Below are 26,718 nucleotides of genomic sequence, written 5' to 3' on the forward strand. Positions count from 1 at the left end.
GAGCTTTGTGTGGCTCAATGAATGTCTGCTGTCTTTCTGGCTGGAGGTCTGCATGTCTGTGCTATGGGTTTGTCTAAGGATCTTTTCAAGCTGACAGTCGGTCTGTCTGGGTTTATTTTTCCAGCTGAGTCTACTTGGAGGTTCACCAGTCTATCAGTCTGAGGTCAGTACATCTGACTGTGAGGCTAATGGGCTGCCTTGCTGACTGCAGATTTGTCTGCCAAGCTGGTGATCTGTGTGCATCTGCTGTCCAGCTCAAGGGCTGGGGCTTTTGTGCCTAGCAGCCTCTGTGAACAGCTAGGGGTCTGACTTGTTGGCGTCCTTTCATCTGTCCAGATGCGAGTCTACCTGTTCATCTGGTTTTGAAGTCTCTTCATCTAACTTGGGATATAGCCGACCAGTTGCTTTGGGATCCATCTATTTCTCTGGTTGAGGATGGTGTCTCACTGTGGCTGAGAATCTTAACTGACCAACTAGTGGTCCAACCAACCAATGGGATCCTATGTATCTGAGGGCTAGGAGCCCATCTGGCTAGGCGGGAGTCCATCTACCTGAAGGATTTGCAGTGCATTTCCCACTGGCAGATGGTCTATGTAGTGGGGAGGGGTCCATCTGACTCATATTGCTTTTTCTATCTGCTTATCTGACCAGCTGACCACCTGGGAGTTCACCTGGCTATCTTTCCAGCAGGAGATACATCAATTTGTCTGCCAAAATATGGATTCTGTATAGTTGGTGAGTTGGTAAAGTCTGTTCACTTGTCTGCCTAGTTGGAAGTCTGCCTGGCTAGGTGAAGTATCTGTGCAGTCAAAGGTCTGTGTGGCTGGGATCTGCCTGACTGGAGTACATTTGGCTACCTGGGAGTCCATGTGACTAGGCCTGTCAGTCTGTCTGCCCACATGGTAAGTCTGTGTAGCTGAAGGTCTGTCTAACTCAGAGGACATCTGTGTCTATTCAGCTGGGGATCTGTTTATGGCTGTCTGGGAGTCTGTTCAGCCAAGGGTCTGTCTGTCTGGTGTCTGTCTAGCAACCTAGCCGGAGGAGAGGCTCTGTCTGTCGGTGATGTCTTTTGCATGGGGTGGTCTGTTAGGCTGCTGGTGTGTCACTCTCCTTGACTGGAGGTCTACCCAGGGAATGGACTGTCCCTCTGAAGCTCTGTCTAGGGGAATGTCCAGGTTGGAATTCTATCTGTCTGCTTACCCATCTGGGGCTCTCCTTACCTGTCTGTCTGAAATCAGTCTGCTTGGCTGTTGTTCCAGCTGTCTGAATGGTAGTGGGGGGTGAGGGTCCATCCATCTCTTTGTGTTGTAAGCTGAATGTCTGAGTGAGGGAGTCTCAGATACTGAAATGAGCCAATCTTTCAAGTGGTCTCCAGAAGTCTATCTATCCATCATCCCCTTCACAATGGGGGGCCCTACCAGACACTTAGGGTTGAGTTTATTCTTGCGTATGTGCAGTGTAACCTCACCAGCCATCATCACCCAACTACCTCCCCAAGTCTCATGGTGTTGCTGAAACTCGGGCTCTGTTTACTGTTGCCAAACAGAAATGCAGAGACAGTTTTGGGTGAAGTAGAAAAGAGTAGCTTTTATTGTTTTGCCAGGCAAAGGGGGCCACAGTGGGCTAATGCCATGAATACCTTGTGACCCACCCTAGAGGGGGTAGTGAAGAGTTTTATAGTGTTCAAGGAGCAGGGGGTGATCATGGACCAAGCTCATGGACAGTCCTTGGATTGGTTGGTATCAAGGTGTAGTTTCAGCATCTTCAACCTCTGCTTTCAACCAGTCGAGGGTCTATGTTCTTGTTGTCAGCAGTTTTTATTTTGTGGGGGTCTGCTTCCTATAAAAACAACTTAGGAGTGTGTGTCAGGTCTTTATCCCTTTCAGGAAACTGGGAGTTCAGTGATTCTACCATGTGGTAGAATTATAGTCTAAATTGTTACCAGTTTTCTAGCTCAACAACTATTCTTTGTTTCTACATCTTCACATTTCCAAATCATTAACTCTTGAGTCAGCATTTTACTTCAAAAGATAAGGACACAGGGACTTGAGCGTGGTTTCAGTGCCTTGAATGCTATAATCACTAAGGCAGAGCCCCAATCTTCCACGCTGAGAAACGTTTATTTTGATTCAGCCCAGCACCCCCATTCCCAACACTTCCTAAAGCAGAGCATGACCCTCAGCAGTCCAGGCACCCATGTGGAGCAACAGACAGGCAGGGGAGCAGCGCTCACACCCGGGTCCATTCAGCAGGCGGATCTCGGGGTCCTTTAGGCCTCCCAATGCGCAGGTTAAAGCCTGGAAGAGGAAGGGCACCATAAGGCTCATAAGAGAAGCTGGGGTGTGGATAGGAAGGCAACCGGTGGAAAATCATTCTCAGGCCCAGACCCTCCTGGTTTGCGACAGCCACATCCACAGGGCTCTGAGGATGTGCGTCCCCTGCCACCATCCCCGCCCCACCCCCGTCGCAACTGCAAATGGCCCCAGCAACCCAGGTTATCTGACTTACCTAGCCCACCGGTCTGAGCTCCATCCGCCACGTCCTCATAGGCGCCAGGCCCAGCCAGGCCTTCGTCAACAGGAACTGCGGGCAGAAAACCACCCCGAACAGGTCAACTCAGATGGCCCTTCAAATTCCGGCATCCTCCCTGCCCCAGAAGGCGCGCTGGGGGCTGCGGGTCCGGGCCCAGCGGGCAGGGGCGTGGCCGGGGGCGTAACCAAGACGGAGCCCTCTGCCCAGACCTGGGGAGCGGGTCAGAGGCTGCGGCCGGGCCAGAGACCACGGCGTGGCCCGAGACGCTTCCGGGCGTGACCTGAGGACAGGCAACAGTCCTGGAGGCACGGCCGGGGAAGCCCGAACCTCAGCCCTCCAGGGCGTGCCCCGGCCAGACTCGAGCTGGGGGGAGGGGAGGTCATCGCGGCCTCCAGGCTCTCCAGAACCTAGCCGGAGAGGATCGGGAGGAACGGGCTGGGGCCGAGCCAACCCAGCCCCGCCCCCGGCCTCCGAGACTCACCGCGGCCCGGCTGCGCGCCGCGCGCGTCCTCGGGCTGCGCCGGGGGCCGCCAGGCGCGCGGCGTCACCTGGCTGTAGAGCGGCGTGTCCTCCGTGCCGCGCGCCCGCGCGCCCGCGCCCGCCCCGGTGCCCACGGGGGCCGCACGCTTCTGTACCACCGCGTAAGTGTCGGCCATGGAGAGGGCCGGAGGCCCGGGCACCGAGATGCTCCTGCGGGTGGGGAGGGCGGGGAGGAAGTGAAACTGCAGCGCCTAGGCGGGGGAGGGAGGGGGCCGCTCGCTGGGCGAGCAAACCACCGCTTCCTTCCCGCCCGAGGCGGCTCGCAGTGAAGGAGCGCTGAGGTGGTTGGCCGCTGGGGAAGGGGGTCTCGTTTCTGTGTCCCTAGGGCCCAGCAGGTTGGGTGCATGAAGGAAGGGTCCAGCTGGCGGGTGAATGGGGCGAGGTGTTATTGAGGAGTGGTCATTTCTGTGCAGTTGTTTACTGAAGAAATGCATGAGGAAGTGACATCTAAAGGGAAGGAAGGGAAAGTCTCAAAATGGAGCGCTGTCTCAGACCAAGGGCTGAAGTCTGCCGCGCCAGATATGAGGCCTGACAGTTGGGCAGCATCAAGAAATATCTGCTGAGTTAATGACTTGGGGGGAAGGAGGAAAGTACTGACACCGGAAGGTAGGGGTAGGGGCAGAGGCAGTGCCATCTCTGGTATTAAGGAATCATCGTCGGAAAGGTTCCCAGAGCTCAGTTCAAAGAAAGGGCTGGTGAATATTTGGTGAACTGAACGACAAGGATGGCGCCAGTGTTTCGAGGGTGAGGAAAGGGCTAGCCTCCAAAAAGAAGAAACTGGAAAGGGAAGACTCCGGGGATGGGGCTAGGTACCTGAGGACTCCGCTGGATGGGCGGGCGATGGCATTCAGGGTCTGGGAAGTCCGGAGGGAGAGGGCGTCATCGTAGAGTGGGACACAATTCTGGGGGAAAGACAGGAGGGGAAGGGCATGAGGCTTCAGAGGACACTGTCCAGGCTCCTAGTGCAGATCACTGTGGTCTCTGTGGGGGAGCTTAAGAGGAGACACGCTGATAAGGAAGCAAGGAGGGTGACAAAGGTAGATATCAGAGTCAGTCCCTGCTCCTGGAAGGAGCCCAAGGGCAAGATGCTCCTAGAGTGGTGGCCGTGGACCTCCTCTGAGTCCTGGTCTGAGGGTCGGAAGGGGGCCTTGGTACCTCCTTGAGGCTCTGGTAATGAGCGCTGGCATTCTGTAGTGCTGAGAGAAACATCTGAGCCACCGTGTGGTACAGGAACCTGTACTGCTCCTGGGGTGGTGGGTAGGGGGAAGACAGGTCATTGAGAAGGGAAGACAAGAGCAGGAGGCATGTGTCCTTGGAATGGGGAGACCCTGCTCACACCTCTGTCTGTATGGCCATAGGCCGCTGCTTCCGAATCTCGAGGACCACACTGAAGAGGCTGAAATTAGGTGGGATCATCTAGGGCAGAGAGACGGGCACATGAGAAGGACCTCGTGGGCACAGGACGCACGCATCACGCGCATGCCCTCTTCATACCTGGGTCAGAAGCAACTGTCTCACGTAATCCACAGTGCACAGGACACCTGTTCGCCCGCAGCCAGCACTGACAAGTAAGAATCAGAATGAGCTCAATCAGGGCCTTCCTGCAACCCATTTTAAAGGGGACATTTGGGGTGGGGGGTGAAGGGCTTATTTAATGGAGGGGACCCTGCAGCACTTTTTGGTTCCCAGTATCCCAGGTTATAATTTGAAAGGAAAAACTTTTTAATTGCTGATATTTGTTTAGCATCAGCTGTGTACTTATTCCCCAGCAGACAGTCTGTGCTCAATAAATACTGACAATTTCAGTTGCAACTTTAGCAAGTGTGGCCTCAAGTTTCTTAAAATAGGCATTCAAGAAACTGCAAAACTGACTCCAAGTCATGCACTATTCTCCCCTGCCTCCCTCCCCAACTACCATCCCCTCTGTCTCACCAGATCCCCATAAAGCCCATTTATTAAACCTGCAGTGGACACAGAGAGGGTTGGGACCAGATCCCTGGAGGTGCCGAGCTTCCTCAACCATGGCGAGCACATGGTCAGGATTGCTGGGGACTCCTCTGTCTGGCCAGGACATATACTGCAGCTGGGACACTGAGCGGGATTCCTGAAACAAGGAAAATGAGAGGCAAAGAATAAAAAAAGAAAAGCATATATTGAGCAACTATTTCATGTCAGCCCTATTCTCCACATCTTCCATTTAAATGAAACAGATAATAACTAAAGAGAAGGGTACTATTGTTAATGCCCATTTTACAGATAAGAAAGCAGAGACACCATGTGGAAGTCTCCTCCTCCCCTTTCAGTACCTTCTGGAAGGTGACCTGCAGGATCCTGAGTGTGATGTCTGGATTCAGCCACATCTCCCTTGTCTGTGGATATGGGGCATGTGGGAAGAGGGCGGAGAAAAGAGATCACAGGTGCCAAAAGACACATTTTCAGGAAACAGCATTTCTGATTAAAAATTTTTAAAAAGGAGCTCCCTGGTGGCCTAGCAGTTAGGATTCTGGGCTTTTACTGCCATGGCCTGGTTCAGTCCCTAGTCAGGGAACTGAGATCCTACAAGTCGTGCAACACAGTCTTCCCCCCTACCTCCCCCCACCAAAAAAAAAAAAAAACCCACCTATTTCTAAAAATTCAGTTAGTCCAAATATCCCCCATGACTTCTTTGAAGGAAACATTTTACATAAGGGAGAAAGAGAAACTATGAGCTAGTTCCAACAAGCTCATTTACAGTGAAAGAAAGAAATATCTTTTGTTTTAAAACAAAAGTTTGCTTGTATTTATTATTACCAATTGTTTTTATAACCTATGAGAGATTTTTCTGAGTTCTTTTGAAATGGTAAGGAAATAAGAATTTTAAGAACCTAACCAGGTACATTTATATTTGCAGAGATAACCATGATAGTAGTTAAAATGTAAAATCAGTGTATAATGAGTTCTGACTATTTGCAGGCTAATACCAGAGAGCTCCCTGCAGTGTGAGGGGGACTGTGGGGAAACTGTTCATCCTTTCAAGCCCAGCCCAGAAGCTTTCCACTCAGAATCTTCTGTGAAAGACAAAATCCAGGACTCCATAAAGTGCTGTTCCCACCTCTGCCCCAACTCACCAGAGTGATGCAGAAAGGCCCAATCTGCAGTGGTTCCTGTTGTAGGGCCCAATAACGCTCACACTTTTTCTGCAAAAGACAAGGGGAAAAGGGCAGGGACTGAAGAGGGGGAGTCTGCCTCAGAGTTCATATTAACATATGTACAGCCCCTTGGAACAGCCCAGCTTGCTGGTGGAAGCAGAGAGCAGCAGAATCTCATCAGATTAAACAGACTGAGTGGAGATGTAAGCTTCTGACTGTGCAGGAGGAAGACAGTCCAGAATATTCTCCTACTGTAAGCAACTAAAAACCTGGAAAAAAATGTATGAGCCACTATTTTCAGACCCTGGTCCACATGCATTTGCAGGATTGTGATCACTGAACAAAGGGAAACACATGAGTGAAACCCTATGAGTTCTCAAGCTTACTGCCTAGAAGCAGTAACCAGGCTGCAGACCAGGAAGGGTCTGATGATCCCACTAGCCGAGAAACCAGAAATCTTGGCTCAGGGAGGCCAAGACAGAGTTCTTGAAAGAAAAGTGCTATGCAAACAAAAGCAAAGAATACCAGAAGTCTGCATGGGGTCCCCTTGAGTCTTTAGCTGATAATAATGTGGGCACATTGATACGAAACCCCATGAAGCTAGGAAAGAATAACTTCCCATGAAAGCATAATAGCTATGGAACTATAACATGAACATTTCCTAGAGCTCACAATGGAACAGAAATAATTTACATTTCCTCCAGCCAGAGTAGAGACCTGATTAAAAAGGGCATTCAGTAAGGAACAAGACACCACACATTAGTAAGTAGAATGAACTTAGTTCTAGAATAAAGGCTTCTTTAGACGTACCCTTAAAAAGCTTAAAAATAAACCTTAAAATGATCAAATACCCAAAAATAACTGCCTTCCAAAAAAAGTTCCAACACTTTTTTTAAAAAGTTTCTTTTTAAAGGAAAAAAACAAGATTAAAATTTATCAATACTTGTGTAAAATTTGGGCTTCCCATGTGGCACTAATTGTAAATAACCCACCTGGCAATGCAGGATACATAAGAGATGCGGGTTTGATCTCTGGGAAGATGCCCTGGAGGACGGAATGGCAACCCACTCCAGCATTGCCTGGAGAATCTCCATGGACAGAGGAGCCTGGCAGGCTATAGTCCATAGGGTCATAAAGAGTCAGACATGATCCAAGCAACTTAGCAAGTGTAAAATTTAAAATATTAAGCATCCAATAAAAATTCACTAGACATACAAAGCAGCAAAAAATATGACCTACACCCAGGAGATAAGTCAGTCAATAGGAAAAGACCCAATACAGATGAGGAAAAAGCACACAAAGACTTTAAGACGGCTTTATAAATACGTTCAAAGATGAAAAGGAGAAACAGGAATGTGATGGAAAAAAAGATATAAAAAGACCTAAGTGGAGCTTCTAGAGAGGAAAAATAAAATATATGAAATAAAAAATTCACTATCTAAGGTACATGAAAAGATGTTCAACACTGGTAATTATTAGAGAAATGCAAATTAAAATTACAATGAGGTACCACCTCACACTAGTCAGAATGGCCATCAGTAAAAAGTCTACAAATAACAAATGCTGATGAGGGTGTGGAGAAAAGAGAACCCCCATACATTGCTGTTGGGAATGTAAATTGGTGCAGCCACTATGGAAAACAGTATGCAGGTTCTTTAAAAACTAAAAAGAGTTGCTATATGATCCAGAAATCCTACCCCTCAGCATATATTTGGACTAAACTATAATCTGAGAAGATACATGCACACTGTGTTCATAGTAGCAGTACTCACAATAGCCAAGATATGGAAACAACCTAAATGTCAATTGGCAGATGAATGGATAAAGGAGATATACATATATATGTATATATATATACACACACAATATACTCATCCATAAAAAAAGAATGAAATAATGCCATTTTCAGCAACATGAATGGACCTAGAGATTATCATACTAAGGAAAGTAAGTCAGAAAGAAAAGACAAATACCATATGATATCACTTACATGTGAAATCTAAAATCTGACACAAATGAACTTATCTACAAAAGAGAAACAGACTCATGAACACAGAGAACAGACTTCTAAAAACTGGGGGAAAGGGGGTGTGGAGGGAACAATCGGGAGTGGTGTGGGATTAGCAAATGCAAACTATTATATATAGAATGGATAAACAAGGTCTTACTATAAAGCACAGGGAACTATATTCAGTATCCTGTGATAAACCATATGGAAAAGAATATGATAAAAATTCACTGTCTAATCACAGATTAGGGGCTTCCCTGGTGGTCCAGTGACTAAATCTCTATCTCCCAACACAGGGGGCCTGGATCAGGGAACTAGACCCACACACCACAACCTGAAGATCCTGAGTACCGCAGGTAAGATCTGGAATAGCCAAATAAATAATTTTTTTAATAGCAGATTAGATACCAGAAGATAAGTGAATACAAAGGCATAGCAATAGAAACTATTAAAAGTAAAAAAGAGAAAAAGTGGAGGAAAAAAACTAACAGAATCAGATATCTGTGGAACTATATCAAGTGGCCTAATGTATGTGTACCTGGAGTTCAGAAGGAGAGGAGACGGGAGAATGGAAACTATTTTTGAAGAAATAATAGCTGGAAATTTTTCTAAATTTCATGAAACTATGAACCCGCAGACCCAGAAAGGTCAATGAACCATAAGGAGAATAATCCAAGGATTATTAACACCAAGTTAGATCATGGTCAAATTGCTGAAAAATCATAATAAAAAAAAAATCTTAAAACCATCATACACAAAAAGATATTAAATTTGAGAAATAAGAATGACAGCAGAATTTTGTCAGAAGCTTGCAAGCCAGAGGTCAATGGTGTTATGCCCTAAAAATGCTAAAATTAAAAATTCAGACAAAAGCCGAAAGACTTTATCATAAGCAAAACTGCACTATGAGAAATATTTAAGTAAGCTTTTCAGGAACTTCCCTAGTGGTTCAGTGGTTAAGACTCTGCATTTCCACTGCAGGGGGCATGGGTTTGATCCCTGGTTGGGAACTAATATCCCACATGCTGCATGGTGAGGCCAAAATAAATAAATAAAATTCTGATTTCTTCTTTAACAAAAAAAAAAAGTAAGCTTTTTATACAAAAGAAACATGATATCAGGTGGGATAATGACCTACACAAAGGGATGAAGAATAAAGAAAAAGGTAAATATGTAGCTAAATACAAAAGGTATTTCTCATTTTTAACATCTTTAAAAGATAATCTAGTGAATTTTACCAAAAAAGAAGGAATAGCAATCCTTCACAAATTTTTCTAAAAATTTGAAGAAGGAATATTTTATGAGACCAGTATTACTCTGGTATCAAAACCAGACAGATATCACAAGAAAACTATTCAACATCTCAAGAATATAGACAGAAGAATCATTAACAAAAGATTATACACAGTACACAAGACTGGCTCAAGATATGAAAGTCAATCAATGTCATATACCATAATAACAGAAAATAAAACAGAAACATATGATCATCTCAAGAGATGCAGAAAAATAAACAAAATCCAGTACCTTTCATAATAAAAACATGAAAGGCACTAGACATAGAAAAGAAATTCCTCATTTTAAATTAAAAAGCAAAACCAACAACAAGTTGGTTTTGCTTTTTAATTTTAAAAAAAACCTACAGGTAACTTAACACTTAATGTTGAAAGACTGAATAGTTTGTGCTTAAAATCAGGAACAAGACAAAGATGTTTGCATTTTCTACTTCTGAACAATTTCGAACTAGAAGTTGTAACCAGTGCAATCAGGAAAAAAAAAATGAGGCAAAGAAAGGAGAGGAGGTGGGATGGAGGAAGAAAGAAAAGGACAGGAAAGAAAAAAGATGGGAAGGAAGAAGAAAGAAAGGGAAGTTACCCAGATTGGAAGAGACAAAACTATCTCAACTTGCAGACAGCATGATGTTATATATAAAAGTGATATTAGATAAAGTGTTAATCTCTCAGTCGTGTCCGACTCTGTGACCCCATGGAACGTAGCCCGCCAGACTCCTCTGATTTTTCCAGACAAGAATACTGGAGCAGGTAGCCATTCCCTTCTCCAGGGGATCTTTCTGACCCAGGAATCGAACCTGGGTCTCCGACATTGCAGGCAGATTCTAGCCACTGGGAAAACCCTATAGAAATCATATATTAAAAACCCTGAAGAATACACACACACAGAGTATATTAGAGCTAAAAAGTGAGTTCAGCAAGGTTCAGAATACAAACTCAATACAGAAAAATCAACTGTATTTTCATGTAAAGAAAACTGTTGTTTGCAATATCTACCCTGAATTGATAGATTCAGTGCAATCCTTATCGAAATCCTAGGCTTTTTTATGATATTGGCAAGCTGATCTTAAAATTAATATGTTAACAGCAATAAATGTGTTGTGGATACCCAAGGCTGCCCTCAGGTTTGATGATTCAATAGGAGGATTCACAGGACTCTGTACAGAGTTGTACTCATGGCTACAATTTATCACAATGAAAGGATACAGAATAAACTGGCAAAGGGAAAAGGCGCACAGGGTGAAGGCTGCAGAAAACAAGGTGCCAGCTTCCAAGGGTCTTCACCCAGTAGAGTCACTTAGGATGTGCTTAACTCCTCCAGCTATGAGTTGTGCCCACACATGTGAAACGTCCACAGGGAAGCTCCTTAGGAATTCAGTGCCCAAGGTTTTTACTGGGGGACTCTATGGGGTATGTAGGCACCTCTGACTAGCATGGGCCAAAACCTCAGACTCCAGAAGGAAAGCAGCTGTCATATAAACCTACTGTCACCTAGACACATTGCTTATATAAATACTTTAGGCAAAGGGGGCCACTCTTATTGGAAATTGGATTTCCAGTTAAGAGCCAACCTTGCAGGAAGGCCTTTCTGAGCATAAGCACTTAGGCTTGCCATGTTAACTCTTTTCTGCACAGCAAGTGACCAAGAATAGACAAAACAATCTTGAAAATAGAACAAATTTGGAAGACCTACACTTCTTGATTTCAACACTTAACTACAGACCTACAACATGTAATATTGGCATAGTACTACAATCAATGGAATAGAATTGACAGTCCAGAAATAAACCTTTACGTGTATGATCAGTCAGTTGATTTTCAACAAAGGACCAAGGCCATCCAGTGGAGAGGGCAGTCTTAACAAGTAGTACTGGAACAACTGGATATCTATAAACAATGAATTTGGATCCCTTATATTACAGCATATACAAAAATTAACTCGAAAATGAATCAGAGACCTAAGCATAAAACACCTAGAAGAAAACATAGGAGTAAATCTTTTTGACCTCTGGTTAGACAATGACGTGTTATAAACAGCACCAAAAGTACATCAAAACAATAGATTGGAAGTCTTCAAACTTATAAAATGTTTGTGCTTCAAAGGACACTAAAGAAAATGAAAAGACACCCACACAATGAGACAAATATTTGTAAATCATATACTGATAAGGGACTTGTATTCAGAAGAATTCTCCAATAATAAAAAGACAGTCCAATTAAACAATGGTAAAGGACCTAAACAAATACTTGTCCAAAGAAGACATACAAATGGAAAAATAAGCACATGAAAAGATACTTGGTAAATCCACATCATTAGGCAAATGCAGACCAAAACCATGAGACACCACTTCCCACCCATTGCTGCTGCTGCTGCTAAGTCACTTCAGTCGTGTCCAACTCTGTGTGACCCCATAGACAGCAGCCCATCAGGCTCCCCCGTCCCTGGGATTCTCCAGGCAAGAACACTGGAGTGGGTTGCCATTTCCTTCTCCAATGTGTGAAAGTGAAAAGGGAAAATGAAGTCGCTCAGTCATGTCTGACTCGTAGCGACCGCATGGACTGCAGCCTACCAGGCTCCTCCATCCATGGGATTTTCTAGGCAAGAGTACTGGATGGCTAAAAAACAAAAAGTAACATATATCTTGGTGAGTGTATGGAAAAAAATGGAACCCTTGTGCATTTGGTGAGAATATAAAGTGGTGCAGCCACGGTGGAAAACAAAGCAAAAACATTAAAGACAGCATTGCCACATGATCCAGTAGTTAATTCTACTATCCAAAAAAATTGAAAACAAGTATATATATTATAAGTATATAATTAATATATACTTATATATTAATATTTATAGCAGCATTATCACAATAATCGAAAGGTAGAAACAACCCCAATGTCTATCAACAAATGAATGGACAAACAAAATGCGATATAAATATAAAACAAAATGTTATTCAGCCTTAAAGTGAATGAAATTTTGATTCTCTCTGCAACATGGATGAACCTTGAAAACATGATAAATGAAATAAGTCAGACACAAAAGGACAGGTATTATATGATTCCACTGATATGAGGTACCTAGAATAGGTAAATTAATAAAGTCAGAAAGTAAAATAAAGGCTACCAAGAGCTACAGGAAGAGTAGTTTAGTTTTAGTTCAGTCGCTCAGTGTGTCCGACTCTTTGCAACCCCATGGACGGTAGCCCACCAGGCTCCTCCGTCCATGGGATTTTCTAGGCAAGAGTACTGGAGTGGGTTGCCATTTCCTTCTCCAGAGGATCTTCCCAACCCAGGGATTGAACCCGGTTCTCCCACATTGTAGGCAGATGCTCTGCCATCTGAGCCACCAGGGAAGTCACAGGAAGAGTAAAGGGGAAGTAATTATTAAATGGATAGTTTCTGTTTTGGATGATGAACAAGTTCTGGAATTGGATATTGATAATGGTTTGAAACATTGTGAATGTACTTAATGTTTCTAAATTGTGCATTTGAAATAATTAAAATGGCAAAATTTATGTTATGTTTTACCACAACTGAAAAAAGAAAGACACAGTGAATACCACTTCATATTCAACAGGATGGCTATAATGAAAAAGACAAAAATAACAAATTTTGGTAAGAATGTAGAGAAATTGGAAGACTCATACATTACTGGTTGAAATGTAAACTGGAAAACAGTTTGGCAGGTCCTCAAAATGTTAAAAAATAAAGCTTACCATATGACCCAACAATTCCACTTCTAGGTATGTAATGACGAGAAATGCAAACATACTTCTGTACAGAAGCTTGCACATGAACATTTATAGCAGCCACTTTCATAATCACCAAAAAGTGGAAATAGCTCAGATTTCATAAAGTGATTGTGCTGTGTGTGCTTAGTCGCTCAGTCATGTCCAACTCTTTGCAGCCCCATGGACTGCAGCCTGGCAGACTCTTCTGTCCATGCAGATTCTCCAGGCAAGAATACTGGAGTGGGTTGCCATGCCCTCCTCCAGGGGAGCTTCCCAACCCAGGGACCAAAGTCAGGTCTCCCACTTTGCAAGCGAATCCTTTACCGACTGAGCCGTGGAAATATAAACCGGAATGTGATCCAGCAACAGGAAGGACTGAAGTATTGACATGGGCTTCCCTGGTGGCTCGGTCAACACATGCTACACTAGGTATGAACCTTAAAGACACTACCTTAGTGTTTGAAGCCACTCAAAGATGTGTCATGACTGCAGTTATATGAAAGTCCAGAGTGGGCAAATCTAATAGAGCAGATAGATTAGTAGTTGCTTAGGATGGAGTTTGGCAGGAAATGGAGTATGACTGCTAATGGATATAGGGTTTCTTTATGGGGTGATGAAAATAGTCTAAAGTTTATTGTGGTGATGGTTGTATAACTCAGGAATATACTAAAAACAACTGAATTGCACACTTTAGATGGATGAATTATATCTCAATAAATTTTTTTAATCTATATGAAAATAATAGCAGTATGTTGTGTAGTATATTTTAAATTTAGAACTAAACCTGTGGCAACAATAGCCTGAAGCATAGAAAGAGAAAATTGAAATATGCTGTTGTAAAGTTCTCACATTTTACCTGAAATGGTATAATAATAGTATTTGAACACAGACTGTGATAAGTACAGATCCCCTGGAGAAGGAAACGGTAACCCACTCCAGTATTCTTGCCTGGAGAATCCCATGGACGGAGAAGCCTGGTAGGCTACAGTCCACGTGGTCGCATAGAGTCGGACACGACTGAGCGACGGAACTGAACGGAACGGAACAGTGATAAGTACATATTTCACTAAACACACAAGCACATAATACAGAGGTAAAACTAATAAGGTAATAATGACTATGAAATGGAGTCATAAAAATCCTCAGTAAAAAAGACAGAAAAGAAGAAAGGAACAAAAACAGATGGAACAAATAGAAAACAAATAGCAAAATCATAGATTTATACACATCACTGACACATTAAAGGTGGTGGTGGTTTAGTCACTAAGTCTTGTCCAACTCTTGAGACCCCATAGACTATAACCCATCAGGCTCCTCTGTCCATGAGATTTTCCAGGCAAGAATACTGGAGAGAATTACCATTAACTTCTCCAGGGATCTTCCCAACCCAGGGATCAAACTCCTGCATCACAGGTATATTCTTTACTGCTGAACCACCAGGGAGCAACACATTGTTAGCCGCTCAGTCATGTCCAACTCTTTGCAACCCCATGGACTGTAGCCCCCCAGGCTCCTCTGTCCATGGAATTCTCCAGGCAAGAATACTAGAGTATATAGCCATTCCCTTTTTCCAGGGAATCTTCCCCACCCAGGGATCAAACCCAGGTCTCCTGCATTACAGACAGATTCTTAACCGTCTGAGCCACCAGGGAAGCCCAACACATTAAATACTACGCCAATTAAAGGCAGAGATTGTCAGATTGGATTTAAAAAGTAAGTATCCACAAAATGACAGCTATAAGAAACAATTTAAAAATAAAAATGAGGAATTCCATGATGGTCCAGGGGTCAGGACTCCATGCTTCCATTGCAGGGAGCACGGGTTCAATCCCTGGTTGGAGAACTAAGATCCCTCAAGCCTCGCGGTATGGACAAAAAATAAAATGAAATTGAACGGAGATTTTAAAAAGTAAATGAATAAGAAAGATAATCACGCACACTCTAATATAAGGAAGTTTAAATGGCTATATTAATACCAAAGTACACTTCAGAGAAAGGGTCATAAAAGAGACATTACATATTGAAAACAGGCTTGATTCATCAGGAGACATAATCCTGACTGTATAAGCACTCAATTATAGTTTTAAAGTAACTTAAGCCAAAACTGACAGAACTGAAAGAAAAAATAGATAAATGAAAAATTACAGTTAGAAATCTCAACACTCCTCTTTCAGCAAATAATAGGACAAGTAGACATAAAAAACATCTATTTCTGCTTTATTGACTATGCCAGGTCTTTTAACTGTGTGGATCACAATAAACTGTGGAAAATTCTGAAAGAGATGGGAATACCAGACCACTTGACCTGCCTCTTGAGAAACCTGTATGCAGGTCAGGAAGCAACAGTTAGAACTGGACATGGAACAACAGACTGGTTCCAAATAGGAAAAGGAGTACGTCAAGGCTGTATATTGTCACCCTGGTTATTTAACTGAAATGCAGAGTACATCATGAGGAACGCTGGGCTGGAAGAAGCACAAGCTGGAATCAAGATTGCCGGGAGAAATATCAATAACCTCAGATATGCAGATGACTCCACCCTTATGGCAGAAAGTGAAGAGGAACTAAAAAGCCTCTTGATGAAAGTGAAAGAGGAGAGTGAAAAAGTTGGCTTGAAGCTCAACATTGGAGGGATGAGCCCCACGAATAAAAGGAAAAATATCATAAAATTAAAGCCAGTAATAGTGGGCTTGGCAGAGCTACAGTGGGGGTCACTCCAAGAACCAGTCCCTTGAGTCATGGGATCAGGGGATAGCTAGTGAGATTTCTCCTGTCTCCTGCAAAGGACATGCACTCGATAGGCTGAGCACACCTACCCGTCCATTCTCCATCTCCTGACAGGCCATCAGGATGACCTAGAGATAGGGGTAAGGGAGGAGAATCAGTTTAGGGGGTGCAGTTATCAGGGCCAAGGGAGGACCCAGAATACTGGCCACACCTCCCCCTCCCCCCAAAGCTGACCTTGACCCTAAATTCCCAGATGAGGCGCCAGAAGTCTAGCAAGGTGTGAGGCAGGGGTCCTTGCGTGGCGATGTAGGCCTGGCTTCCGTCTGTGCCCTGGTAAAGGCTAAGTTCACTATCGAGGTTCCGCTGTCACCTCCACCACCTCTGCCCCTTTCCTGACTCCCAGCCTGACCCTGATGAAGTTGCCATTGATGTAGTCGCCATGTCCCTCTTCCTGGAGCAGCGAAAGGATCACTCGTGTCTGATCGTCTGCCAGCAGGAGAAGTGAGAAACATGGATTTTGTGGGTGACAGGGGTCCTGATGGCCTCCGAGATGAAAGCCAGCAGGGGATGGCACACCTTGGGGGATCCCATTGAGGTGCACTGGTGGGATGCTGGGGGGAAATGCAGCCACAGCAAGGCTCTGGGAGGGAGAGCTCTGGGAACCCGGTAGGACACAGGGACCCTGGCTAGCACCTGGATCCCACGGGGTGGGGGCACCGACTCCTCCGGAGGCCCCACCCCCACCCCCGACTCACAAGGCAGCACATCCTTATAGCGGTTCTTCCTCACGTTCTCGGGTCGACTGCCGGCCTCCGTTGAGCACACGCTTTCCGTCTTCCAGGCGGCTGAGCGGGCCAGGATGTCCTGATGGGAGGGCCGCAAGAAGACCGGGGGTGGGAAGAGAGAGAGAGAGGAGCCAGATCAGAGTCCTGGGACACTGAGGTTCTCGCAGGGGCATGCGGCATGTGGCCTATGAAAGGTGGGTGCTGCGGCCAGAAAGTGCGCTGCTGCTGCTGCTGCTGCTGCTGAGTCGCTCCAGCCGCGTCCGACTCTGTGCGACCCCACAGACGGCAGCCCACCAGGCTCCCCCGTCCCTGGGATTCTCCAGGCAAGAACACTGGAGTGGGGTGCCATTTCCTTCTCCAATGTGTGAAAGTGAAAAGTGAAAGTGAAGTCGCTCAGTCGTGTCCGACCCTTAGCGACCCCACGGACTGCAGCCTACCAGGCTCCTCCATCCATGGGATTTTCTAGGCAATAGTACTGGAGTGGCTTGCCATTGCCTTCTCCAGCGTCCAGATAGTGTAGAGCCTACTAATTATATTGATTCAGTAACAGTAGCCATTCAGCGTGCCCTCTCTACGCTAAGCCCTGTGCAAGGGCACTGAACTATCTGCAAGTCCCTCCGAAGTGGGTATTATTGACTCCCCATTGTGCAGGTAAGAAAGCTGAGGCACCACATGTGTGAGTGACTTTCTGAAAGTGACACCCAGGGAGTGGGTGACTGAGTGTTGGACTGAGACCCTCACCTGTCCCCATACCCTCAGTGTGTATTTACATCTTATGGTGCACAATAATTGTAATATATTATGTACTTAATATAACAAAACATGATACATAAGAGGATAATATACAATGTATATGAATTAAATGTATAACATTACTTATGTAGATACTATTAGGTGCTTTAATACTGTTAGATTATTATGGTCAGTGAATAGTATTGCCATCATCATCAGGTATTCATAATCATGACAATAATAAATAACACCTACCAAGCCACCATGAGTGCAAGCCACCATTCTAAGTGTTCTTACACCCATCAGGTAGGTCATTTAAGTCTTCATGGACACATTTCTGCAGTGGATACCACTGTGGATATTTCTACTATGTAGATGAGGAAACCAAGGCCCAGAGAGGCCTTGGAAGACTCCGGTGAGTGCAGGAGATTGCAGGAAGGTGGCCTCCAGCGACAGGCACTGCTCACCACCTAGCTTCTGCATAGGGGTCCTCAGCACTGCTCACTGTCCCATACTGGACCCAGACCTGGATGGACATGTACTGCCTGGGTATTATATGTCTGCATTTATTATGCACATTTTCATATTGAATAAATTATATATTCTGTATTTATTACACATTTCTTATATATAATATTTATATTTGTAGAACAGACATACTTTCTTAGAACCTTGAATAACTGCTCATTTTATATTTATGTTTATTCTACTGTTCTATGAAATCAATGTGTAAACTATAGTTTATGACCATATTTATACATATACACTATGTATTTTATATTTACTAATACAATTATTTCATAAATCTGTTCTCTATTTCTATTGTACTTAATGATTATATAGTCATTTATTACTTACATGTATTTATCAGACATTTCTAAATTTGAGATGTCACCATGTATGATTCTAACACGTTTCTATGTTATTATATTTAAAATATCTCAGTATTTGTACAGTGCGATACCTACGACGCTGCTGCATTAGCACTCCTTACATATGGCTTGCACTACCCCAATGTAAAGTTTAGGATTATTTATAACTAGTGATAAAGGCGCCTATAAAGTAAGCGCTCAAGATGTGCTAAGCGCGCTTTACCCACAGTGGCTATTTTAATCCTCAGGTCAGTTTCGTCACATTTCACCCTAGGAGAAACAGAGGCCAGAGAGACCGGATAAAGCGCCTCAGGCCACATCGTCTGTAAGAACTGGCGTCCATATCCTCACCGACGCGGGGCCTCTAGGTTCCTCTTTTCCCAGCCCCTTCCTCCCCAGGACCACAGTAGTGACAGTGACCACCGGGTCGCCTGCAGCGGCCGGGCATCGCGTGAGCGCCCGCCTTCTCCGCTCAGCAACCCGATGGTCCCGGGAGCGCAGCGAGGGCGCAGGGACCCGAGGGCGTGTGCGGCCCCGCCCGGGCCGGCCGTGGACTTCGCCCTCTGGGGCTCTGCAGGCAGAGGGTGAAGACAGGCAGGGAGAGAGTGCGACAGAGAGGCGCTGGGGAGAGAAAAACACAGATGTCCAAGTGAGAACTCGACCCTGGACGCCGAGAGAGAAGCAAAGTGCAGCAGGGTGCACAGAACAGAGATCCGGACTGTCCAGGGCGAGGAGCAGGAGCTCGGCAGTCCACACTCGCCCACTCACGCTGAACTCGCCGGCGAAGACCACCCCATCCCTGCCGCCCAGTGCCTCCAGCTGCTCCACGAAGCTCCGCGCCGCATCCAAACTGCGGCTCATGGCGCCGCCTGGGAGTGAGGCGCAGTCCACCTGCTGCGCTCCGCGCTCTCGGCTGAGGCAGACTCCGCTGAAAGCAGCCGAGGCCCCGCCTCGGATCTCGCCGGCCAATGGGAGCGCGCAGCGGCAGACGGGGCGCGCCCCTCGGCCAATGACACTCAGAGCTCGCCCCAGCCCCGCCCACAGGCTCCCGGACTGAGGGCGCCAGGCTGCCCTGGCTCTGCTTGGGGCTAGAAAACTGCGCCGGCGTTTCCGTTTTGTTGTCTCCGCGCGGGCTGGCTGAGTCCCTGTGGTCCTACGGACACCTCCTCTAGCTTGGGCGCGGGGTCCACGCCCTGGGAGGGCGAATAGCTGCACGCCCTCGCCCAGCCTCCAGGGCACGGTCTTGTGGGAACTGGACTGTGTCCGGATCCCAACCAGGGTGGCTGCCTGGATTGAGCTGAAATTCCTAACCGGGAAACCCTATGTGGAGACCTTACCCCGCTCTGCGCTCGGGCGGAGTCCAAGGGAGGTTGGAAGAGGTAGCCGCGGGGCGAAACGACACCCGGGCACCTGAGCTGTGGGAAAGACAGAATTTCTTGAGGTTCCTTCTTTTTCTGGGTCGGGCCGGGAGGAGCTGAGGGAGCCAGGATCATCCTAATTTGAGAATCTCAACCATAAAACTTCCAGGAAACACAACTGAGGTTTTGGGATTCGGCTCCAGATGTTCTCAACGCTTCTAAGGAATTTTTTTCATCCTCATACTGTCATCTTCAGAAAATGCGGAGAAGGCCTGAGGATAGCTGCTGCCCTAGGGCCACCAAGGGGAAGGCTGGAGAGTAGGGAGGAGCCACGGGCCCCTGCCAAGGGCCGGTCAGTGTAGATGGGCTAGCCCTTCCTTTACTTTGGAGGTAAGGAGTGTGAACCTAATTCATTAGGGAGTTATCAGAATGTTGTCGCAGACAGGCAAACTGTTTCTTAAAGGACTAGGGTCTCTGGTTCTTGTTCCAGCCACTCAGCTTCAACAGGCAGGGTGAAAGCAACCATAGGCCATATGTAAAGGGATGTGCATGGCTATATTCCAAACTTTATTGGTGGACTTTCATGTGTCACAGTTTTTTCTTTGGTGGGCTGCAGGCTGTAGGTTGCCAATCCCGGTTTAAGTGACTGAGAAGGCAAAAAGCAGGTCAGTAGGGATGTTTCACTTATTGAGGGATCGAGTCACTGTGGACTCACTGTCATCTTTGAAACTTCAAAGGTCAGTAGTGACCACCGAGGATGGACGTTGTGAGTTTATTGCAGGCCAGTGAGAGTTCCTTGGATGTTCATGGAAACTGTCATGTCAGGGGCAGTTACTGGGAGGTCAGTGAGAGACTGAAAGTAACCAGGGAGCCACTGGGACTTGGAGTTAGTTTACTAAGTAATTGAGGGGTCAAAAAAGTCAGGGAACTTCATTGAGGACCCCTAACCAGGGCAACCCACTCCAGTGTTTTGCCTGGAGAATCCCAGGGAAGGGGGAGCCTGGTGGGCTTCTGTCTCTGGGGTCACACAGAGTCGGACACGACTGAAGTGACTTAGCAGCAGCAGCAACCAGGGCTCGATAGTGAATCTCAGTGTAATCACTGAGAAATCATGGATGGTCTCAGGACTCAGTTGTTGGACTCAGGGTGGTGAGATAAAGAAGCATCAGTGAACTTTGAGAAAATATGGAGGTCCACTGGATGAGTCACAGAGGCACTTGAGCCCGAGTAATCATGGACACTAATGGCAATCATGTGGGGACAGTGGACACCAGAGTAAAGGGGGAACATCCACTGCGGATCACAAAAGGCCTTTCTGAACCCTGCTAGTAGTGAATGTCATTGGATGTCAATAGTCACAGGAAACTGGCGACCTGGAGACCAGAGGCAACACTGAGGGTCAGTGAGCCCTGTGTATCTACAGTGGTGACCGGAAGGCAGGGCAGCTAATGCAGCAAATGGATTCTGGCTAGCTGGGGGATCTCTGTTCCACTAGGGGCTGAGGGTGTGTTTGTCAAACAGGATGGGGTGTCTGTCTGTCCCCCTGGTTTAGGGGACATCTGTCTATCCTGAGCACCTTTCTGATAGGCTGGGGTCTGTCTTACTGGCAGAGTTAAGTCTGTCAAGCTGAAGGTCTGGCTGGATAGTTGAATGGGTAGTAGGATGTCTTTCCACTGACTGTCTCTCTGCCCAGTTGTGGTGCTTTGTCTGTTCTTGAGGGGTTCTGTCTTTCAGTTGGCTGGAAGCAGGGTGGGAGGGGAGAGGTGTCTGTGTGTCTGAACACAGGTCTCTCTGGATGCCTCGCTGGTCATTTTCCCACCTAAGAATCTGTCCATCGGTTTGGCTATCCTGCTGTGTAGTCTGTCTCTGCCTTGGATTTTATGTGGAAGTCTGTCTTACCACGGAGAAGGCAATGGCAAGCCACTCCAGTACTATTGCCTGGAAAATCCCATGGATGGAGGAGCCTGGTAGGCTGCAGTCTGTGGGGTTGCTGAGGGTCGGACACGACTGAGCGACTTCACTATCACACATTGGAGAAGGAAATGGCAACCCACTCCAGTGTTCTTGCCTGGAGAATCCCAGGGACGGGGGAGCCTGGTGGGCTTCCGTCTATGGGGTCACACAGAGTCGGACACGACTGGAGTGACTTAGCAGCAGCAGCAGCTGTCTTACCAGGGCTTTATGTGTCTGTCTCCTTGTTTGGGGATCTATCTGCCTACCTGGCCTGTGAACAGAGTGGCTGGGACTTCAGTCCTCCTGCCATGCTTCGAGCATGGTTCACGGTTTCCGGCTGCACATCCACCCACACCTGCACACCCTCCTCCCCGCCCCACTCTATGTCCTCCTCTTGTTAAGCGGACCGCCATCCCGACACTGGCCACGCCTCCATGTCTCTTCAACATCCAGATTCTCCTGGCATGCCCTCCACTCAGCTCAGGCGCTGGGTGTAGGGGGTGGAAAGACCACCAAGACCTCCTCCAGCAGCCCCGGCTCACCCCTCTCCACTCTCCCAGAGAACTGCAAGCTGTGTTCTTGCAGTGGGGCTCACTGCTGCTGCTGGCCCTCTTGCACACACTCCAGGCGGCAAGCAGTGGGAGCAACTGACACTGTCCTGCAGGCCCTGGGCACTCCAGCACCCACATGCCAGTCTGCCGCCTGCTTGCCAGCTCAGAGGCCAGCAACACAGCCAAGAGGATAGGGTGCTGGAAGGTGCTCAGGGAAGCTTTCACAATACTGTGCAGAGCCCAGCCTAGGCTGTTGTTACAAAGGGGAAATCCTAAGTTTTCAGCAGGAGATATCACCTTCACCTAGAAAGCCTGTGAGGAGACAGTCTGAGATTACTGAAATCCCCACTGAAAAGTTCTTCTCTGACTTCCTTTTTTAACTAGGCCACAAGAGGGAAGAAGAAATTTGAAAAAATTCTCCCACTGCTCTACTCTGTTAAGAACCTTTGGTTGAGTGGGCTTACTTATTGGCCCATTTGGCAAACAGAAAAATGCCACTCACTCCAGTTATAAATGGCAGTTTGCCTTCACCAGTGACTGGTGGTAACTGCCTTTGGGAGGGCTTTTATTCCACACTCTGGAAACTATACAAGACAAATCAATTTCCTAACTGAATAAATTATAAAGAAAAAAGTTACGAGAACATAAGTGCTCACAGCAGCATTATTCAAAACAGCCCCAAAGTGAGAAACCAAATTTCATAAACTGACGGATAAAGAAAATATGGTGTACACTGTGAGGGTCCACACGGGGCTCATGGCATATTGTTAAGTGGCCCATTGTGGTGACCTGACAAACAAGATGAAGTCAAGGTGGCCACAATGCCCTGCTGGCAGACTGTTTCTCCCTGCCGGTGCCCGTGTCTCAAGACTACATGACTGCCAGACTCTGTGGAGTCTCTGGGCCTGGTGCACAAGGTTGATTTGAGCGCGCTGTGCATCTCTGGCGAGTACGGGGTTTGATTCTAAACATGAATTTGCCCCTCCTACCATCTTGCTGGGGCTTCTCTGCCCTTGGACTTGGGGTATCTCCTCACAGCTGCTCCAGTGCCGCGCAGGCGCTGCTCCAGGGCCTACTGTCTTGCTGGGGCTTCTCTGATCTTGGATATGGGGTGTGTGTCTGTGTTTGACTGTCTCCTGTGGAGGTACGGGTCAGCAGTGGACTGCCACAGGAGCAGGGGCTGTGGGTGCAGCTGACTTGGGTATGGCATAAGCCCTCTTGGAGGAGGTCGCCATTAACCCCACCACAGAGCTGCCAGAACTTACAAAGGCCTGGGAAACAGATTCTTGGAGGACACAAACAGAACCTTGTGCATACCAGGACCCAGTAACAAGAAGCAGTGACCCCACAAGAGACTGACCCAGACTTGCCCGTTGAGTATCCAGGAGTCTCCGGCAGAGGTGTGGGTCGGAGGTGGCCTGCCGCAGGGTTTGAGGCACTGAGCGTAGCAGTACATGCCTGGGGCCTTTTGAAGGAGGTCATCATTATCTCCACCATAGTTTGGCCCCAGGTAAATAACAGGGAGGGAACATAGCTCCACCCATCGACAGAAAACTGGATTAAAGTTTTAGTGAGCATGGCCCCGCCCATCAGAACAAGACCCAGTTTCCCCCTCAGTTACTCTCTCCCATGAGAAAGCTTGCATAAGCCTCTTATCCTTTTCCATTTGAAGGCAGACAGACTGAAAAACCGACTTCCCTAGTGGCTCAGAAGGTAAAGCATCTGCCTACAGTGCGGGAGACCCAGGTTCAATTCCTGGGTCAGGAAGATCTCCTGGAGAAGGGAATTGCAACCCACTCTAGTATTCTTGCCGCCCCGAAAAAAAAGGGGTTCAAAGAAATATGGGCTTCCCTGTGGCTCAGAGGTTAGACCGTCTGCCTCCAATGCAGGAGACCCGGGTTCGATCCCTGGGTTCCCTGTGGCTCAGAGGTTAGAGCGTCTGCCTCCAATGCAGGAGACCCTGGTTCGATCCCTGGGTTGGGAAAATCCCCTGGAAAAGGAAATGGTAACCCACTCCAGTATTCTTGCCTGGAGAATCCCATGGACAGAGAAGCCTGGTAGGCTACAGTCCATGGGGTCACAAAGAGTCAGACACTACTGAGCGACTTCACTTCAGACTGAAAACCACAATCACAAAACTAACCAATCTAATCACATGAATCACAGCCCTGTCTAACTCAATGAAAATATGAGCCATGCTGTGTAGGGCCACCTAAGACAGAAGGGTCATGGTGGAGAGGTCTGACAGAACGTGGTTCACTGAAGGAAATGGCAAACCACTTCAGTATTCTTGCCTTGAGAACCCCATGAACAGCATGAAAAGGCAAAAAGATAGGATACTGGAGATCAGTGGAGAAATAACTCCAGAAAGAATGAACAGATGGAGCCAAAGCAAAAACAACACCCAGTTGTGGATTAGTAATGAAAGCAAGGTTCGATGCTATAAAGAGGAATATTGCATAGGAATCTGGAATGTTAGGTCCATGAATCAAGGCAAATTGGAAGTGGTCAAACAGGAGATGGCAAGAGTGAATGTCTACATTTTAGGAATCAGCGAAATAAAATGGACTGGAATGGGTAAACTGAACTCAGATGACCATTATATCTACTACTGTGGGCAAGAATCCCTTAGAAGAAATGGAATAGCCACCACGGTCAACAAGAGTCCAAAATGCAGTACTTGGATGCAGTCTCAAAAAATGACAGAATGATCTCTATTCACTTCCAAGGCAAACCATTCAATTTCACAGTAATTCAAGTCTATGCCCGAACAAGTAATGCTGAAGAAGCTGAACGGTTCTATGAAGACCCACAAGATCTTCTAGAACTAACACCCAAAAAAGATGTCCTTTTCATTATAGGGGACTGGAATGCAAAAGTAGGAAGTCAAGAGATACTCAGAATAACAGACAAGTTTGGCCTTGAAGGACAGAATGAAGCAGGGTAAAGGTTATAGAGTTTTGTCAAGAGACCGCACTGGTCATAGCAAACACCCTCTTCCAACAACACAAGAGAAGACTCTACACATGGACATCACCAGATGGTCAATACCAAAATCAGATTGATTATATTCTTTGCAGCCAAAGATGGAGAAGCTCTAAACAGTCAGCAAAAACAAGACTGGGAGCTGACTGTAGCTCACATCATGAACTCCTTATTGCCAAATTCAGACTTAAATTGAAGAAAGTAGGGAAAACCACTAGACCATTCCCAAGTATGATTTAAATCAAATCCCTTATGATTATACAGTGGAAGTAACAAACAGATTCAAGGGATTAGATCTGATAGAGTGCCTGAAGAACTATGGAGGTTTAGGACATCATACAGGAGTCATGGATCAAAACCATCCCAAGAAACAGAAATGCAATAAAGAAAAACGGATGTCTGATGAGGCCTCACAAACAGCTATGAAAAGAAGCGAAAGGCAAAGGAGAAAAGGCGAGATACACCCATTTGAAAACAGAGTTTCAAAGAACAGCAAGGAGAGATAAAAAAAGCCTTCCTCAGGGATCAGTGTCAGAGAAGGCAATGGCACCCCACTCCAGTACTCTTGCCTGGAAAATCCCATGGATGGAGGAGCCTGGTAGGCTGCAGTCCATAGCGTCGCTAAGGGTAGGACACAACTGAGCAACTTCACTTTCACTTTTCACTTTCATGCACTGGAGAACGAAATGGCAGCCCACTCCAGTGTTCTTGCCTGGAGAATCCCAGGGTCAGGGGAGCCTGGTGGGCTGCCGTCTACGGGGCTGCAAAGAGTTGGACACGACTGAAGCAACTTAGCAGCAGCAGCAGTGATCAGTGCAAAGAAATAGAGGAAAACAATAGAACTGGAAAGACTAGAGATCTCTTCAAGAAAATTAAAGATACCAAGGGAACATTTCATGCAAAGATGGGCACAATAAAGGACAGAAATGGTACAGACCTAACAGAAGCAAAATATGTTCAGAGATGGAAAGAATACACAGAAGAAGTATATAAAAAAGATCATCACAACCCATATAATCATGATGGTGTGATCACTCACCTAGAGCCAGACATCCTGGAATGTGAAGTCAAGTGGGCCTTAGGAAGCATCACTATGAACAAAGCTAGTGGAGGTGATGGAATTCCAGCTGAGCTATTTCAAATCTGAAAAGATGATGCTGTGAAAGTGCTGCACTCAATATGCCCGCAATTTTGGAAAACTCAGCAGTGGCCACAAGACTGGAAAAGGTCAGTTTTCATTCCAATCCCAAAGAAAGGCAATGCCAAAGAATGCTCAAACTACCGCATAACTGCACTCATCTCACACGCTAGGAAAGTAATGCTCAAAATTCTCCAAGCCAGTATGTGAACCATGAACTTCCAGATGTTCAAGCTGGTTTTAGAAAAGAGGAACCAGCGATCAAATTGCCAACATCCACTGGATCATCAAAAGAGCAAGAGAGTTCCAGAAAAACATTTCTGCTTTATTGACTATGTCAAGCCTTTAACTGTGTGGATCACAAGAAACTGTGGAAAATCCTTAAAGAGATG

General features: G+C 46.4%; 1 protein-coding gene and 1 long non-coding RNA gene across 3 annotated transcripts; one reads left to right on the plus strand and one right to left on the minus strand.

Moving 5' to 3' along the window:
* Positions 1 to 1,560: 1,560 nt before the first annotated feature.
* PTPN18 (protein tyrosine phosphatase non-receptor type 18) lies at positions 1,561 to 25,768 on the minus strand. The gene is made up of 15 exons (XM_055397323.2): positions 19,110 to 25,768; positions 16,708 to 16,816; positions 16,362 to 16,438; positions 16,187 to 16,282; positions 16,042 to 16,080; positions 6,180 to 6,248; positions 5,379 to 5,441; positions 5,034 to 5,176; positions 4,567 to 4,633; positions 4,411 to 4,488; positions 4,228 to 4,317; positions 3,886 to 3,974; positions 3,014 to 3,222; positions 2,509 to 2,583; positions 1,561 to 2,297 (listed from the first exon to the last, which is right to left on the minus strand). The coding sequence occupies exons 1-15, from the start codon at positions 19,200 to 19,202 to the stop codon at positions 2,230 to 2,232; spliced, it is 1,365 nt and encodes a 454-aa protein (XP_055253298.1). The 5' UTR covers positions 19,203 to 25,768; the 3' UTR covers positions 1,561 to 2,229.
* LOC129537669 (uncharacterized) lies at positions 3,034 to 16,319 on the plus strand. 2 transcript variants are annotated; one of them, XR_008682074.2, is made up of 5 exons: positions 3,034 to 3,173; positions 4,431 to 4,640; positions 8,505 to 8,564; positions 13,402 to 13,654; positions 15,459 to 16,319. It is a non-coding gene; the product is annotated as an uncharacterized LOC129537669 (long non-coding RNA). The 2 variants fall into 2 exon arrangements; XR_016036026.1 differs by lacking the exon at positions 13,402 to 13,654.
* Positions 25,769 to 26,718: the final 950 nt, after the last annotated feature.

The sequence above is a fragment of the Moschus berezovskii genome, chromosome 2 (genome assembly GCF_049115385.1).
Source record: "Moschus berezovskii isolate FMDL1 chromosome 2, NW_MosBer_1.0, whole genome shotgun sequence".
In the NCBI taxonomy this organism is placed as follows: Eukaryota; Metazoa; Chordata; class Mammalia; order Artiodactyla; family Moschidae; genus Moschus; species Moschus berezovskii.

Bases quoted from the DNA above. Each gene is read 5' to 3' on its own strand.
- PTPN18 (XM_055397323.2), bottom strand. From the start codon at position 19,202: ATGAGCCGCAGTTTGGATGCGGCGCGGAGCTTCGTGGAGCAGCTGGAG. The intron at 5,177-5,378 runs GTACTGAAAGGG...TCCTTGTTTCAG, and splicing joins TGCAGGTCACCTTCCAGAAG to GAATCCCGCTCAGTGTCCCA. The intron at 4,318-4,410 runs GTGTGAGCAGGG...CCACCACCCCAG, and splicing joins CTATGGCCATACAGACAGAG to GAGCAGTACAGGTTCCTGTA.